The sequence below is a fragment of the Panicum virgatum genome, chromosome 1K (genome assembly GCF_016808335.1).
Source record: "Panicum virgatum strain AP13 chromosome 1K, P.virgatum_v5, whole genome shotgun sequence".
NCBI classification, from domain to species: domain Eukaryota; kingdom Viridiplantae; phylum Streptophyta; class Magnoliopsida; order Poales; family Poaceae; genus Panicum; species Panicum virgatum.
Window position 1 is genome coordinate 30,651,504 of NC_053136.1, and position 16,237 is coordinate 30,667,740.

General features: G+C 44.7%; 1 protein-coding gene across 1 annotated transcript; it reads right to left on the minus strand.

Moving 5' to 3' along the window:
• Positions 1-7,560: 7,560 nt before the first annotated feature.
• LOC120654481 (DNA-directed RNA polymerase II subunit RPB1-like) lies at positions 7,561-10,469 on the minus strand. Its single transcript, XM_039932023.1, has 4 exons — positions 9,512-10,469; positions 8,986-9,056; positions 8,728-8,862; positions 7,561-7,791 (listed from the first exon to the last, which is right to left on the minus strand). Exons 1-4 carry the CDS (start codon positions 10,467-10,469, stop codon positions 7,561-7,563), a joined length of 1,395 nt encoding a protein of 464 aa, XP_039787957.1.
• Positions 10,470-16,237: the final 5,768 nt, after the last annotated feature.

The following is a 16,237-nucleotide window of genomic DNA, read 5'->3' on the forward strand; positions in this document are numbered from 1 at the left end:
ACCATAGCAAAACCCCAGCCTTAAATGTTGTCAGTCCAATTTGGATTACAATGTTGTGTGCTCTGTTGTTCGTGTTAAAGTTTTTTCTTTTGCTGCATCAAGCTGCTACAGTTTCAGAGTTTTTTCCCTTTTATTTTAGAGGACGTGAAAGCAAAATCCAATCTTTCAGTAATTAGTTGCCATACTTATATGTGGATAAGGTTGTGAATGGGACGATGATTGTCAGAACTCTAAGGTCGCTTCTGAAGAGGAAAATTAGGAGCTTTCTTTGAAACAAACGTTGAATGCTTTATGCTCAGAGGCAATGGTGCTTGTCGCTTGTAACAGCATCATAGATCCTCTTATCTCATCTTGTAATCCTGCTACAACAATTTAATGAATGATTGCAATTTCCAGATTCAACACAAAGAAAAAGCTTTCTTGTCCAAATAATTGACCTCTTTAGCATACTACAACTGTGCTTAAATTCGAAGTTTGCAGTAATTGAAGTGTGTTGTGTTGGTGAACTATCCTAGATTGTTGCCGCATTTAACCACCCTTCTCGTGCGTGGTCTTCTCCTAAAGGCGGTGGCAGTTGCGTTTGTCAGAAGATGAGTAGTTGGAGGCCGGTTATCCTGGTCCCGGGTTTTCATAGGGAGAACCCGAATCTCTGTATCGTCGTGATATTTCCTGAATCAGTAGCTATCCATACAGAACTCATTTCAGACAATAAATCAGTTCATACTTACTCAAAGAGATCCAAACATGGGTTTAATTATTACGAAATTCAGAGGATTTGCAGTACGATTCTTTTATTACAAGCCTGCTGGGCTATACTGGAACAAATAGAAAGCGGTAGCGGTAACTAGTCTTCGGGCCATCCTTCAACTTGAGCTTCAACTCCACATGCAGAACTCGAGCGTAGCATGGGCTTCTAAGTTTCAGTCGTGCCATCGTCATTGTTGGCATCGAACTCTTGATCGGATCCTGCATTTTATCAAACTATCCCAAAGGATGGGATAGGTTCATATCACCATCGTATGCAAGCTTTAAGTGGATGCAAGAAGGTATAAAAGTAGCCAATGGATAGGTTGGGGTTTTCTATGCAAGCAGCAATCAAGTATATCATCCAAATCACCTCGACATGGGCTATTCTGGCATCCCGGACTCCCGATCAACTAACTTCCCTAAGAGAAAGTAGAACCCACCGAGTCGGTGCGAGAACTTCCTCTCCCGCACCTTAGCTGCTATCCAAGCAGGAAAGTAGACTAGAGGGAGGTAGAAATCAGGTAACACTACTCTATAAAAGTGAAGCCAGATCAAAAGTTATACATGACCGAGTACGCGGCTATACGTATAGTTTTCACCCTGCAAGAGTTGTACACCTGTACCCATTCGCCCTGACGCCAGCCGGCAGCAACTCCGACTGACCCCGAGGCACCAGTCTAACGAAACCAATGGCTACAACACCATCATGTTCCCCCGGTTTGGGATGCATCCTCCCGCAAGAGGTTGCCAGGGGTTGTGAGGTCACCTCCCTTGCCATTCGAGGTGTCTCGAGGCCAGTACCACCCCAGCACTGAACCTCCCTCGTACAATGATACCCTATCCTACCAATAGGTTTGGTGTCGCGCATAGCTAGCTCGGACCGGGTCCACCCTCATAATGGATAAGTGGTGTGCACATTTGACATAGTTTCGTCACCAGGTCCACTAACTCGAGCTATATTGCCGGGGCGAGCATCTTCCACGCGTACCCTCCCCAATGGTCCGCAAAAGGCACCCATTACAGGTATCGCCTCTCCACACTCCTTGTGTAGCTGCCTGTGTCCACCGACACAATCGCACCCGCCACAGGTTCCCCATAGGGAGTGCCCAAATACACACCCACATCAAAACAAAAGCTCACCCCCACTACAGAAAAGAACCCTAGCCACCAACTCCCATATGTGGAATCTTCACTCACACCAAGACTATCAATCACATATTCCCACACAACACATGCATAGCAATATATCTTTACCATTCAATCATGGTATAATATAGGCATTCAAGGAATACGGTAATAAAGTAGGCTATGCAGGTTCGTCTCATATAACAAAATAGTAAAGCAGTAGCGTAACTGCATGCAATGTCTACTAGGGATTGAAATCGTAGATGGGCGTGAACTTGAGGGCTCCTCGTAGTACTCAAGAATCTCCTGGTAGTCCTGGTCGTCGGTTGTCTCTCCGGCAGCAGAACCTATTCATAATTACATATAAATACAAGGGCTAAAGTGCTAAACTGCACAAAAACTGCTCAAATAAGATCCAACTCACAACAAAACCTATTCTAATGTGTAGAGCATGATTTTAGAAGAAATTATGAAACTATTTTCATAATTTTTTGAGCTTCGGTTAATTTATTATGAATTTTCTAAGTTTAAACTATTTTATAGAATTAATAAATGATTTTTGGAAAAAAAACACAGCGCGCCATGTGGCAGCCTCTGAGCGTGCCATGTGTCATGTTGATGTTAGCATGATGTCAGCCAGGGGGTTGGGTCTGTTGACGTCAGCAGTAGGAAACGGGCTGGCTCGTTCGACTGGTCCGGCAGAAAGATGGTAGCCCAACTTCTCCTCCTCCTCTTCGTTTTCTTCTTTTTCTTGTCCTCCCTTCTCTCGCTGACAGGTTGGCCCCGCGTGCCAGCAGCTCCTCCTTCCCTAACAGGTGGGACCCAGCGGTCAGCAGCTGCGGGATCCGCTGCGGCTCAGGGCGAATTCGGTGTAGCGGTTCCGCATGTGGCCAAGTGTGCGTGCGCCAGTGTACTTCTCGCATGCTGGCGCGGCAAGACAGGGGCAAAGCTGCGGGAAAAATTAATGATTAGTCTAGTCTCATATGAAATGTGAAAGGATACCCCTCAATTCGGAACAACAATGCGTGCCAAGGACTCATTTTTAAAGATTAAGGACTTTTCTAGTCTCAAGTGTCACAAGGAGATGAAAGACACTTGATTTAGCTAGGGTTTATAGTTTTTAGTTCTTGACCGTACTATTAAGAGGGGTTCATGAGTTAGTAGCTTGACCAAAATTGAGTTGGCCTTATAAATCTTGCACACTCGCTCAAAAACAGCCCAAGATGGTCAATAGAAGTTAACACAACACTTGGAAGAAGAAACAATCGAAGTTACATTCAAATCCAAGTCAATTCAGTTGAAAACGAAGAAAAACAGCAGCACTGGTTTAACCGATGCCTTAGCATCGGTGCATCCGACGGTTGGCGGAAGTTCCGACGCCCCTGTCAGTCTATCTCTCTGGATGAAAGCAAAAATCAAATCTACATTCTCTATAGCACCGGTTGAACCGATGGTCCCAAGCAAAGCACCGGTGCATTAGATGTACTATGTTCCAGAGAGCATGTTTTGGTGGACCTTAACACCTCTTCAGCACCGGTTGAACCGACGATTCAAAATCAACCACCGGTGCATTGAATGTACTATGTTCCAGAAAGCTTGTTTAAGTTGATCAGTGAACCTCTTCAGCACCGGTTGAACCGATGCCCCTACGGAGCATGCACCGGTGTAATGACGCAAGCCTGGATACTGTGTCAGAACCCTAACGGCTACTAATTGGACACAGAGAGATCGGTTGAACCGACGCATTCACTGTCTAACCCGTCGGTTCTTCCGGTGGTCTTGATTTTTCTGCAGTGGACTTCCAACGGCTATGTAATTCTCTCCACTCTATATAAGGGCACCCCCTGGCTCATTTGAAGTGCCTTTGACACCTTGAATACCTGAGGCCACTCTTGAGAAGAAGAGAAAGTGCTTTGAGCAAAAGAGTGAAGATCTAGTACATTGATTGTGCTTCAACCTTGAAGAATTCAACCTTTGCAAGTGTAACAAGTGTGCTTGAGCTAGGGCCAACTGAGTGTAGGTTAAGTGAAGGCTTAGGAGCTTGTTACTCTTGGTGTTTGATGGCACCTAGCCCGTCTTGGTGATCGGGAGTTTCTTGGTGAGCTCTTGGAGTTTGTGGGAGCCCCAAGACAAGAAAATTGTACACGGTGTGAAGCTCGCCGTTCCGGAGATGGAGAATGAGCATTCTTAGTGATCATTTGCTCCTTGGTGAAGCAAGGGAGCTATACCCTTGTGTGGGTGCTCCAACGTGGATTAGGGGGGAGCGTCAACTCCTCGATACCACAGAAAAAAATCCGGTTGTCTCGTATCTCTTACTTTTATTTCAAGCAATTAAATCCATTTGTTGTTATTCTTGCTTTTGATTGCTTATAGATTGACTAGGACAACTTGCATGGTAGTGTGAACTCGTGCTTAGGTTTTGATCTTGCTAGTGTGCAACCATCTAGACAAAATGATCATGATAGTGTGTTTAACTACCTAAGGACCTTTTGCTAGCGTGCTCTAGTGACTAGGTTTCAAATTCGTAGATTGGGCAATACTAGTCTAGATTAAGGACTAGGTAGAAATTTGAAAAAGTCCCAATTAACCCCCTTCTTGGGCCATGATCCTTACACGATCTCTCTTCGGACGGAGAGGACGACTACTCTTGCAAGCTTGTGAAGAGGAAAGTTAGGAGTTTTTTCTGAAACAAACGCTGCGCAGAGTAGGTGGTGCCTGTTGTTTGTCACAGCATCAGAGCCTTCCTCTTTTCTTTTGGCGACCGAGCCTTCCTCTTTTCTTATCTAGTAATCATTCCTAAAGCAATTCAATGTGCTTCAATTCTTGAATAATTCACCACTTTAGGTTTAGGATACTACCACTGTGCTTCAATTCTCAGTATGCTGAAATTGAAGTGTGTCCTGTTGATCAATTGTCATTCTTGAGTATTGTAGGCCTAACTTCGACCGGCTGAGCATGCTAGTATTGTGATTCTATTTTTTTTCTCTGTTGATCAAATCAAATGTGCACTGAAAAGTTATACAACATCAGTCAACTTTGTCGAATCTTTTGCTAAACACATGAATTTATAAGATCAACTTTTCCAATTGGACATAAATAAAAGCATCTGACTTGGCTGTGTTTAGTTCGCGAAAAAGTTTGGGTTTTGGTACTGTAGCACATTTCGTTGTTACTTGACAAATAATGTCCAATCATGAACTAATTAGGCTTAAAAGATTCATCTCGTGCTAATCAGTTAGACTGTGTAATTAATTATTTTTTTCAACTGCATTTAATGCTCCATGCATGTGTCAAAAAATTCGATGTGACAGGTACTGTATGAAATTTTTTGGGAACTAAACCGGGCCCGTGATCTCTTCCTATATTCTTTGTCTCATCATGTCAAGTTACCACTATGGGTCTTGCCTGGTTGATGGTAAAAAAACTAATAGGAAGCCTATTATTTCTTCTTAGTGTGAGGATCAAGTGGTCTGAAAGACTGAAACCCATGTCTACTTCAGTTACAGGAGCTTTATGCTCCAAGGGGATAGTGCTTGTGGTTGTGGCTCGTTTTTAACCCTGCTACAATAATATATTGAATGAATGCAATTTTCCGATTCAACAAAATATTTCCCAATGTAGGATATGATATTGTGCTTCAATTCTCAGTTCGCACAAAATTCAAAGGGCGTTGTGCTGATCAACTGTCAGCCTTAAATGTTGTCAGCCCAATTTGGATTACAATGTTGTGTGCTCTATTGTTCGTGTTAAAGTTTTTTCTTTTGTTGCTACAGTTTCAGAGTTTTTTCCCTTTCATTTTGGAGGACGTGAAAGCAAAATCCAATCTTTCAGTAATTAGTTGCCAGACTTATATGTGGATAAGGTTGTGAATGGGACGATGATTGTCAGAACTCTAAGGTCGATTCTGAAGAGGAAAAATAGGAACTTTCTTTGAAACAAACGTTGAATGCTTTATGCTCAAAGGCAATGGTGCTTGTCGCTTGTAACATCATCATAGTTCCTCTTGTCTCATCTTGTAATCCTGCTACAACAATTTAATGAATGATTGCAATTTCCAGATTCAACACAAAGAAAAAGCTTTCTTGTGCAAATAATTGACCTCTTTAGCATACTACCACTGTGCATAAATTCTAAGTTTGCAGTAAATAAAGTGTGTTGTGTTGATGAACTATCCTAGATTGTTGCCGCATTTAACCACCCTTCTCGTGGACGCTCCTGGTCTTCTCCTGAAGGGGCGGTGGCAGTTGCATTTGCCCGAAGCTGAGTAGTTGGAGGCTGATTATCCTGGTCAGGCCGGTTGGCCGACTCTGGCTCATCTCAACCCTCCATTGCACCGACACGTCCATCAACGTATGGTATTAGTCTAGGGAATCAGTTGTGAGATTAAAAACCATGGGTAAGTACTGCAGGTGGGTCCATTGATCCATGGCTTAGGCCTTTCTGCCGTATGACGCACCGACATGTTGATCATAGGCCAGGATCACTTGGACTTGTGCTTCTCTGCATGTTGGCGAAAACTGAGCCTGAGGTCGCCGCGCCAAGCCGGCCGGCCGACCTCCCCTAGGCCAGCCTGGGATTTTTTCCAAACTGGCCCATTTTTCTCTAATGAGTTCCTACGTTCAAATAGTCACTAAAACTTGTAGAACTCATCACTGGAAATAAATTTGACATCATTAGGACCATATAAGCATAAAATCCAGAGAAATGTTAGCGGTAAAAATTATAAAAAAATCGATCGCCAACACGCCCCCACACCTAGACTTTGCTCGTCCCTATTAATTTCCTGAGCTCATCCCCTTCTCTATAGTACTCATTCCAATCTCTTTTCCAACCGGGTAATCCTAACTTCTGATCCCTTACCAATTAGGCAATTCTTTATTCGGGTCTGTCTTAGTTTTCATTACCATGAACCGCCAATCACTGCAACTATGCATATCACTGCATGATAAGTTTAAGGTTCTTAACATGCCCTTCAAGCAACTCAGTATGTTCCACGTCTATAAGCTTTGATATATGTCGCCGCCTCTTCCCTTCCTCCACTGGAACTAGAACCCAAAAGATATAGTGCAGAAAAAAAAAACAGCATCATACCATCGTCCTCCTTACTCCTCTTTCAAATGTGATCCCTTAATCCCATATTCATGACAAAACTAAAAAGGAATCCATATAATGCAAAAATGAACACTCGATCGTAAACTACTAACATGCAAACTGCAACACTATACTACTAATCTGCAACAAAACTAAAATTACTGGATGGTTGACTTCGCAGAAGATCTTTATCCCTCTCTTTTTTCAGGGAATATATCTATATACACATCTCTAAAATATACAATAATACTAGGTCCGAGGGAGTATCCAAATTTTAGCCAATATCAAAAGACTATGGACGGCATGGACCATCCCAGAAAAGAGACACACCAAAATGGTTCGGTTTCAGACAACAATCAGTAATACAGTGCGAGTGAAAGCACACCGGCGACTACTGCCCTGGCGAATGAATATACACCAAACAGGATTCCACGTCACAAATAGGAAACGGGAGCCTAAAAATCCACAGAAAAATGCGATGACTCTACCACCAGTTGTTTTTTACAAACACATAGCCCCAATCGATGGATGTGCGCGCTAACCACACTTCTATTTAGGTCATCTAGGGCTGAATACGACAATTACGGATGGTAGTACTCAATATTGCCTGATCAGATATGCCGGGATTTCTTGACATGATCCTCCCACAGCAGCAATGTCTCTTCTAATGAGCTTGCATTTCTGACCTCGAGCTTCATTGAGCTGCCACAGGTAGCTCACGCTCGCCCTTGAGTTCTGCATTTCTTTTCTCATAATTTGCCGGTGAGTGTTGTCCATCTTCTCTAATTCTTCACCCAAATCAAGTGATCTAAAAGCGATATAATCCTCCTGCAAAATACAGTGAGTTTCATCTCTTCAACATAGCCATATTGATATGCAAACTCAATATTAATCACAAAACCAACTTACTACAAAAAGACCATCCCACAATATCAGATATTATCTCCGTTCTAAAATACTCCCTTCATCCCAAGAATATAGATGAGTTTAGGTTTGTCTTAAGTCAAATATTTTTAATTTTGACTATGAATAGCAAAAAGATCATGAATATTGACAACTTAAGAAATGATGTTAGCAGATTCGTCATGAAACCAACTGTTATGACTAATATTTTTTTCTATTTGAATAAATTATTTTAGAACTATATTTTGTCAAAGGTAAAAATGTTTAACTTAGGACAATCCTAGACGTAGCTATATTATGGGAAAGTGGGAATATATGACACTATGGAATTTTTTTAATCATTTGATTATTCGTCTTTTCCACAAATATTTATACAAATGGATAAATGAACAAGTTGAAACTAAGTTTTAATTATAGATCTAGTGTTGATTATTTTACTTTAGTAACTAGTTGATTAAATAAATATTGTAGTAGCATTCACCACATACCTTATTTTTTGGCACTACACGACCCACATGCGGTCTGCAGCCACTCTCCAAATAACCACGTGCATCAGGATGGCAATATTTTGAGCTACCAGAGTTGAATGTAGTGTCAGACAAGTGACTCTTCCCTGGACCCCCTGTTGAGAGTAGGTCAAAACAGAATTACATGATGGTTATTACTCTTATTAAGTCTGCACACGACAAAGGAAAACCTTAATAGGTTAACAGCACTTACTGCCTAAAATTTCATCCACTATCCTTGAAGTGATGAGATAAATGGGCATTTTCTGAGCATTATATTTCTGTGAAATAAGCTCCAGTCCAGAGTCATCAATTGGGCTAACAAGTGAGGCAAAACGTTAGAAAACCCACAAACCTCCAAGGAAGGAATAGACGACTGAAATGGAACAGAGATGTTGAAAACCTGAATGGGGCCCACCTGGTTAGGTTGTATGATGGACTTTGTAATGAATACATTGGCGAAGTCAGTGAGTATGTTGGTGAAGTTGGGCTGAAATTAAAAACAGTAATACAAGAAATCAATATGTACATATATGAACACAGATTGACAAACAAAGCATGGGTATTATCCGTTGCCAAAAATAATTTTGCAGCTCTTCAGAACTCTCAGTACCTGTAGCTTGGAGATATCTGGCTGTCTAGAGTCATCCTTGGGTTGCTTGGAGAGTAAGTGCTCAGAGAATACTTGTCAGATGAAGGATTGTAGAATGTTGATGTTGGGCTATATGATGGTGCTGCTGACTTATATGAAGGTGCTGTGGGGCTGTATGCAGGAGATGTAGGGCTATATGTTGCCGTTGTTGGACCATAAACTTGTGACATGTAACTGTAATTTGGAGCAGCAGGATTGTCGCTTGATATAGGACTATACATAGGAGACACATGATTGTAACATGGAGTTGTGGGCGAGTATGAAGGAATCTGTGAGTAAACCAGTCTCGGCCGGGTGTCAATTGGACCTGAAGGACTATAAGTATGTGATGTTGAAGTGGGAGCATTAAGCGGGGATGCAGGAATGGATGCATGAGAAATAGGAGTATAAATCGGTGGGGTGTACAATGAAGAAAAGGTTTTGTAGCTTTTTTGTGAGCCAGGAATTGGAGATGGATTGTTCCCCCCTGAGTATTGACAATAACCACCTTGTGAAGGAATAGGTGATAACGCCATATGCCTGACATATGGCGAGTCCAAAGCATTTGTATCAATGGGGGAAGCCCTGAAGTCTGGTGAAATCATTCCCTCATGGTATGGGGTTCTAGAGAGGGGTGAAGGTGTTGCTGTCATGCCGAAGTCCAAACCTTCCATATGGCTAGAGAGTTGAAGCTCAATGGCTTGATTCAGTATCCGGTCATTCAGAAATAGACTACAGCCTCCAGTACCAATAGGAGCAAGCTGACCGAGCATGATGTTCTCAGTGGCACCTCTCAGGTAGTCAGATTCAGCATATACAGCAGCATCAATCAAGATATCCACAGTCTCTTCAAAAGAACACCTCATAAAAGGTCCTGTCTCATTGCGATTGATACCATGCCCTTTAATAGCCATCAGGTGACCTCTGTATGTCATAGTATCGCAGAGAAGGGCCAGATGCCTATAATTTACATAGGATCCATCAAAAGATATGACCACCCGAAGTTCATCCAAGAGAACCCGACGAGCAGCCTCAATTCCAAGAACCTCAATAACTTCAGTCAAATGGTTACTCGTTGTTCTTGTAGCATCAACATCCTCGTGGCACATGACAGCCAAGAGATCGACACCATCCGTATCAAGCATCCGCTCTTCAACTGGTTTGAAACCACCATTATCATCAAATTTGTTAACCTTAACTTCTTTGATGAACACCTTTTTAATATCCAGAATGCCTCGAAGAGCCATCTCTGTCAGCATATTACTCTCTATCTTCTTGAAGACGACGTCATCCTCAGCAGACTCATTTTGCACATCTCCTTTCAAAGTTTCATCACTTGTGATGCGCAGACGAAGGACAAGCTTATCTGCATTATTGCCACTAAATATGCATGATAAGTTATCATCAAACTCACGGTTGATCTTCTCAGCTATATCAGCCATGCTCAAGTTCTTGTCAATCATCATCTCTGAGGGACCGAAGCTGGCGACCAGAGGGGGGTGAATGGGAGCCGATCAAAATTTCTTTCGAAATTCAAACCGTCGGCCTATATCCCAAAATCACCACAAGCCCTCAAGAGTTCTAGGTGAAGTTTGGAATATCTATGGAAGAGCTAAACCAACACAACACACCCCTAGAACGAGCGAGAGAAAAACACGGAAGCAAGCGAGAAAATCTGCAGACCTGGCAGACTCGAACCGGTCAGACCGCTCTCTCCGACCGGTCAAACCGGTCAGACCCGTTTCAGAGACCGGTCAGACCGGTTTCACCCAGACAGATCGCAAACAAAGCTTCAAACGGCAAATCTCGAGCAAACGACGTCCTAATCCAATGAAACTTGGAGGATAGCTTCACATCTACCCCGTGAACATATCCCCAAAAGATCTTTCCCAAAAGATTAATAGATCATGAGAAATCAAGAGAAGATCAAAGAGAATTGGGGTTTTCTCAAGAACCCAAAAACTCCAATTCGTGAGAACTCTCGATTCCAGTAGGTTTAGCACTTGGCTAGAAGGATTAGAATCGTCACAAAGAGTCCATCAAACCACGAATTCAAGGGTTCGTCTCCTCCGAACACAAAACACACCAAAAGAGGAGAATCGAAACCCAAAACGCAAGAGAGGAAGGGGGACGAAAAGCTCAGCACACACGGGTGAATCTCAAATCAATTTCATTCATAAATCACGGAGGAATTCACATATACAAAGGCAAGAGCCGACTACACCATCATCCACCCTCTAGATTAGAGAGATTAGCTATAATCTAACCCTCTTTTGCGTTGGAGTCCTTGGCCCTAACCTAGAGCAGGGGCAGGGAGAAGGAAAAACGAAGAGAAAACAAAAGACTCAAGAGACTCCACCAGCCACGGGCTAGTGGGGGTATTTATACCCAGCTGCTGCGGCCAGACCGGTCCATGGGACCGGTCAGACCGGTCGGGTCTGCAGCAGCCCGCTGTACAACCTCGATCGACGGCGGGGAGCTTCTTTCTTCGACTCGAAGTCTTTGCTGCGATGCCGCCACGTCGACGAAGTTCCGGTCCGCGGTTTTTGAAGGTCTGCGAAATCCGGGTAGGTGGCCAGTTTTGAGAAAACCGCCAAAACTTCACGCACGGGAAGATTCCCGCCTCCACGCCGTGGCCCTGGACGCCGTTCCCGCCTCAGAAGCCTATGCCAAAGGCAGTCAGAAGCTTAAGGCACTCACTTCAGTCATGCACAGCCTTGCCCGGGTTCTCACTAGTGCTATGTGAGCCATCCCGAAAGCTCGATCAGTGCGACAAGCAATCCCACCTGGATCTTTTCATTCCATTTCAGACATATTTTAAACAAATTTAACAAATTTAGCTCATGTCAAAGATTACAAGCCACACTAGCATGAATAAGATAGCAAAGCACATCAATACATCCTATCATGCTAGTAGCCAAGACAGGGTGACCATGTTTTTAGATTTTTAAATCAAAATAGCTTACCTCAGATGATTTGACATATACTGTGGAGCAAGCTATACATGATCAAGTCTAAAAAACTACACTAGCAAGTACTAGAAGATCACAACAATGTATACAAGAATGCTAGTGCAAGTGAGGCAATGCAAAATGCAAACATGTACAATGCATATGCACAATGCAACTAACCAAGCTAAAACTAAGAGAAAGACAAAGACAAGCCAAAAGCTAAGCAAATGAAGCACTCAGCAAATACATAGGCTCAAAGACACATAGGACTAGACCAAAATGGATCCAACTGAGTACCATAAAAAGGTAACAATCAGAAAACCACAAGTCTATCTTGGGAAGAAATCGTACAAGTCAAACACTTACATACCTCGATGAAGATCCCGCTGGACCTAGAGCATAGCAAGCTCGAGGTCACCTCCCCTGCGTCCTCAGCGGGTCCACCTCCTGTTCGACCAAATCCATGTAGTCGAAGTAGGAAGGGGATGGAGCCTGCAGCCTGCGCAGTAACTCCAGACCATCATCAGCACCTGAGGTAGAGCTCCCCCTCAACAAGTGATACCTAGCACAAGAAAAGCTAGGACACAGGGAAATAGCAAACACCAAAGATCCAGAGAAAAAACTCAAGCATATAGTTAGGTGTTAGTCAAGCTACATGCAAGGGTATACCAAAAGACACTCTAGAACATATCAAGACACAAGATATCCCTAGGATAATCTAAAGGCACTCAACAGTATGAACCACTGTAGCAAGACGATATGAAAGAGATACTTGAGCTAGCAACTAGAACTAAGGATCAAAAACTACACAAGCACAGACCTTGCATGCAAAGCAAGTATGAGATGTAGAATCTACAACAAGTCATAAGCAGAAAATGTACAAAGAACTCAAATGACAAACTCAAATAAACATAGGATACAAAAGCCACTATGGGCTATCCATCAGTCTTGGAGAACCATCAAGTCTTGATCAAACCTGCATAAGACCAAGATCTATGGAGCACTTGTTCTCCAAGCCACCAACCTGCATCACCAACGAGACATAGGGGGAGCAATCGTCTCGACACTGGGGTTAGCAAAGTGAGAAACAAACCAGTGACGAGCCATTTGCTCTACAGAAGGGTAAGCAAAGTCAGGCAAAGCGTATCCCCTGTCCCGTCTACCGCGAGGCTGACGAACACCACCGCGAGGAAAGCGTGGTGCATCATAACCTCCTCCAAAGCCTCAGTCCCGTGGTCCATAGCCGTACTGAAAACGACCAGGAGCACGACCGGCAAAGCGACCACCCGCTGGAGCACGGTAACCACCACCGTCTCCCTGACCTCCACCTACACGGCGCGCCCTAGCATCTTGCCTACCACCATGCCGAGAAGGACCATGCACCCGAGCAGAGTACATGTCCGCGTTCCGTCTCTCCTGCTCTCGCCTCACAGCCCGCTTCCTCCTGAAGCAAAACTCCTCCAGGTCACCTTCCCTATCACAGAACTCGCAGTGGTACCGCACCTCACGCTTGGGAGGTGGAGGCCTAGCCTGCGGACAGGGAGGAGCAGCCCCCTTCTTCTGGGCAACCTGGGCTGAGGCAGCAGGGAGCATATCAAGGGGATTCTTCAGCTCATTGGGCTTTGGAACCCAAACCTGCTTCTGCTGAGGTGCTTTTGGTGGTTCTTTAAGCACACCATCCGCGGGGTCAACAAGCGAAGGCTGCGTGCTCTTACTTGCAGTGTTTCCAGCAGCCTTGCCGATCTTACCAAACAACTTGTCAAAGTCTGACTTCGTGTATGTGTAACCGACCCCAAAACCATCACCACGCTTGAACTGCTTAATCATCATGCCCAACTGCGGCTCACTAGCAGAAACCCAACTGAGAATCGCCCTAAGATATGTATTTTTATTCTCCAAGTTGGCTTTCTCTACCGCAAGATTATCCAAATCAGAGATCAAACCAGGGCAAATAGAGCAGTCAATAGTTGGGCTAGACTCCACGACCTTAGTCTTCCCCAAAGACTTAATCAAGGTGTTCTTCTCATCTAGCTCCGACCTAAGCGTGGGGCAAACTTTGCAAGCACCAAGCAGAACTGGCCTAGACTTCATCTCCTCTAGGTCGCACACAACAGTAGCAAACTTGGACTGCAACGAAGCTAGATCGGACTTAAAGATAGGACACTCATCACATTCAAGCACATCGCTAATGATAGGAGCGTCCTTAACCAGTTCTAGTTCATGCTTGGCCTTAGCGAGCTCATGAGACACGTCAGCAAGCGAAATCTTAGCAACATCTAAGTTCACGACGTTCTCATCATGCTTGGCACGGAGAGCAACAAGATCGTTCATGTGAGATATGCAGCCAGCGCACTCATCCTCACTAGATTTCTCCCTATCACAAGTCAGCTCAGCCCTAAGCTTTCTACGCTCTCTAGCTGCTTCCTTAAGCAGCCTTTTCTGGTTGTCGAGAGTGGCGTACAACTCCCTAACCTCTGTATCTAGCAGGTCAATCGTGGAGTTTACCTCTGAATCACTCTCGGATCCAGGAGAAGAGTCGGCGTGCGTCAGTGTAGCATGTCCTCCCGAAGACGCACAAGCACCATCGGCTTCACCCGCCATGGTGCAGAAGCTCTTGCACCGACCGGCCACCAAGCAAAGGCCGATGAAGCCGGTGGCTTCCTTGTCCCGCTTCTTCTTCTTCTTGTCATCGTCGTCAGAGGTCGGTGAAGAAGAGCGGTCGGTGTCGGAGCTCTTGTCGAGGTCGCTGAGCTGCGCCAGGAAGGCCTTCTCCCGCTTCTTGGCCTTGTACTGGAAGCGCTTCTTAATCGACTCCTTGTCGAAGCAACCTCCCCGGTCACGACTGCGGTGCTTGTGGCGCCGACGCTCCTTGTTGGAGCTTCCCTCGTCGCGGTCGCGGTGGCGGTAGTAGTCGAAGTGGTTGTTCTGGCCACCGCCGGACTTCTTGGGGCAATCGGCGATGAAGTGGTTCAAATCGCCGCAGTTGTAGCATCCGGGGTTCTTCTTCCTCTGCCTGTTGTGGTAGACGCGCTAGAACTTGCTGATGAGGAGGCACAAGTCGTCATCGCCCAGCGTCTCCAGCTGCTCCTCTGTAACAGAAGGCAAAGAGGCAAGAGAAAAGCCAAGAGCAGAGTTAGCGTTAGAGCTCGATCCATCTGGGCCAGTCACAAGAGCGACGCTCTTGGGAGGAGGGGCACCATTGAGCTTGGCTCGTGTCTGGTTATCCACCTCTGTGGCCTTGAGCTTGCTGAAAACCTCGTTCACCGTCTGAAAGACCCTTGTTTGGTTTTGGTAATTGAGTGACAACTTAGGTGGACTAATAAGTGTTTATGTTGAGATACACAGGAGATTAGTCCACACAAAGACACTAGTATGAGCAACATGTGCCATGGAGGAGAAATGACTAAGGGTTGATGCTATACTCATATAGTGTGATCGAGGAGCTCATTGCATATGAGACATGCCATGGAGTTATGTGAGCAAAGTGGAGAAGATCAAGACAAGGTTTGGCTTGATGGACCGGTTGCAATGGAGAAGGACAAGTCAAGGCTTTGAAGCGAGGGACCGCGAGGCGGTGAAGCTTGGGCAAGATTTGGCGCCGATGGACCGAGGTAACAGTGAAGAGCGAGCAAGGTCAAGATCGATGGACCAAAGAGGTCATGTGATGATATGGAGTGGATCATATCATTCAAGAAAGATCAAGCCAAGTGTTGACTCATGATGATGATCAAAAGGCTTGATGGAGTTTGGTGCTTGTGTGGCATCAATATTTGGGAAGATGAAATGGAATGCGCAAGGCAAAGGTATGACTTGTAGGGCATTTCATTTCACCGGTCAAAGGTTGTGTAGAGAAGTGCATGACCGGATTTAGGATAGATGGCTGTACTATCAAGAGGGGCAAACTTGTCTGCATATCAGTCATCTAGTGCCACATGAGCGATCTAACATTGCGATGTTGCTAGGATCGAGTGGCGTGGTGAGATCAAGTGAAAATCCTTTGAAAACATTTGTGAAATGCTAACACACATGCACATGGTGTTGCTCACGTGGTGGTGTTGGCACATTTGCAAAGGAGAATGTGTTGGAGTTGTGGTTGATCAACTTGAGGGAAAAAGAATTGACAGGCGGACGGTCCGGCCCTGTTGTGCGGACGGTCCGCTAGTTTAATTTTTTTTGTCCAGAGACGATTTTGCTTCTGGTGGGTTGCACGTTGTGAAGGGCGGACGGTCGGCTCAAGGGGTGCGGACGGTCCGCCCCTCAAACTTTAAGTTTGTCCAGAGACT

Coding starts and splice junctions, on each gene's coding strand:
- LOC120654481 (XM_039932023.1), bottom strand. CDS start 10,469: ATGATGATTGACAAGAACTTGAGCATGGCTGATATAGCTGAGAAGATC. Junction 9,057..9,511: donor ATCACCTATTCCTTCACAAG/GTGGTTATTGTC, acceptor TCATCTGACAAG/TATTCTCTGAGCACTTACTC. Junction 8,863..8,985: donor CAGATATCTCCAAGCTACAG/GTACTGAGAGTT, acceptor TTTTAATTTCAG/CCCAACTTCACCAACATACT.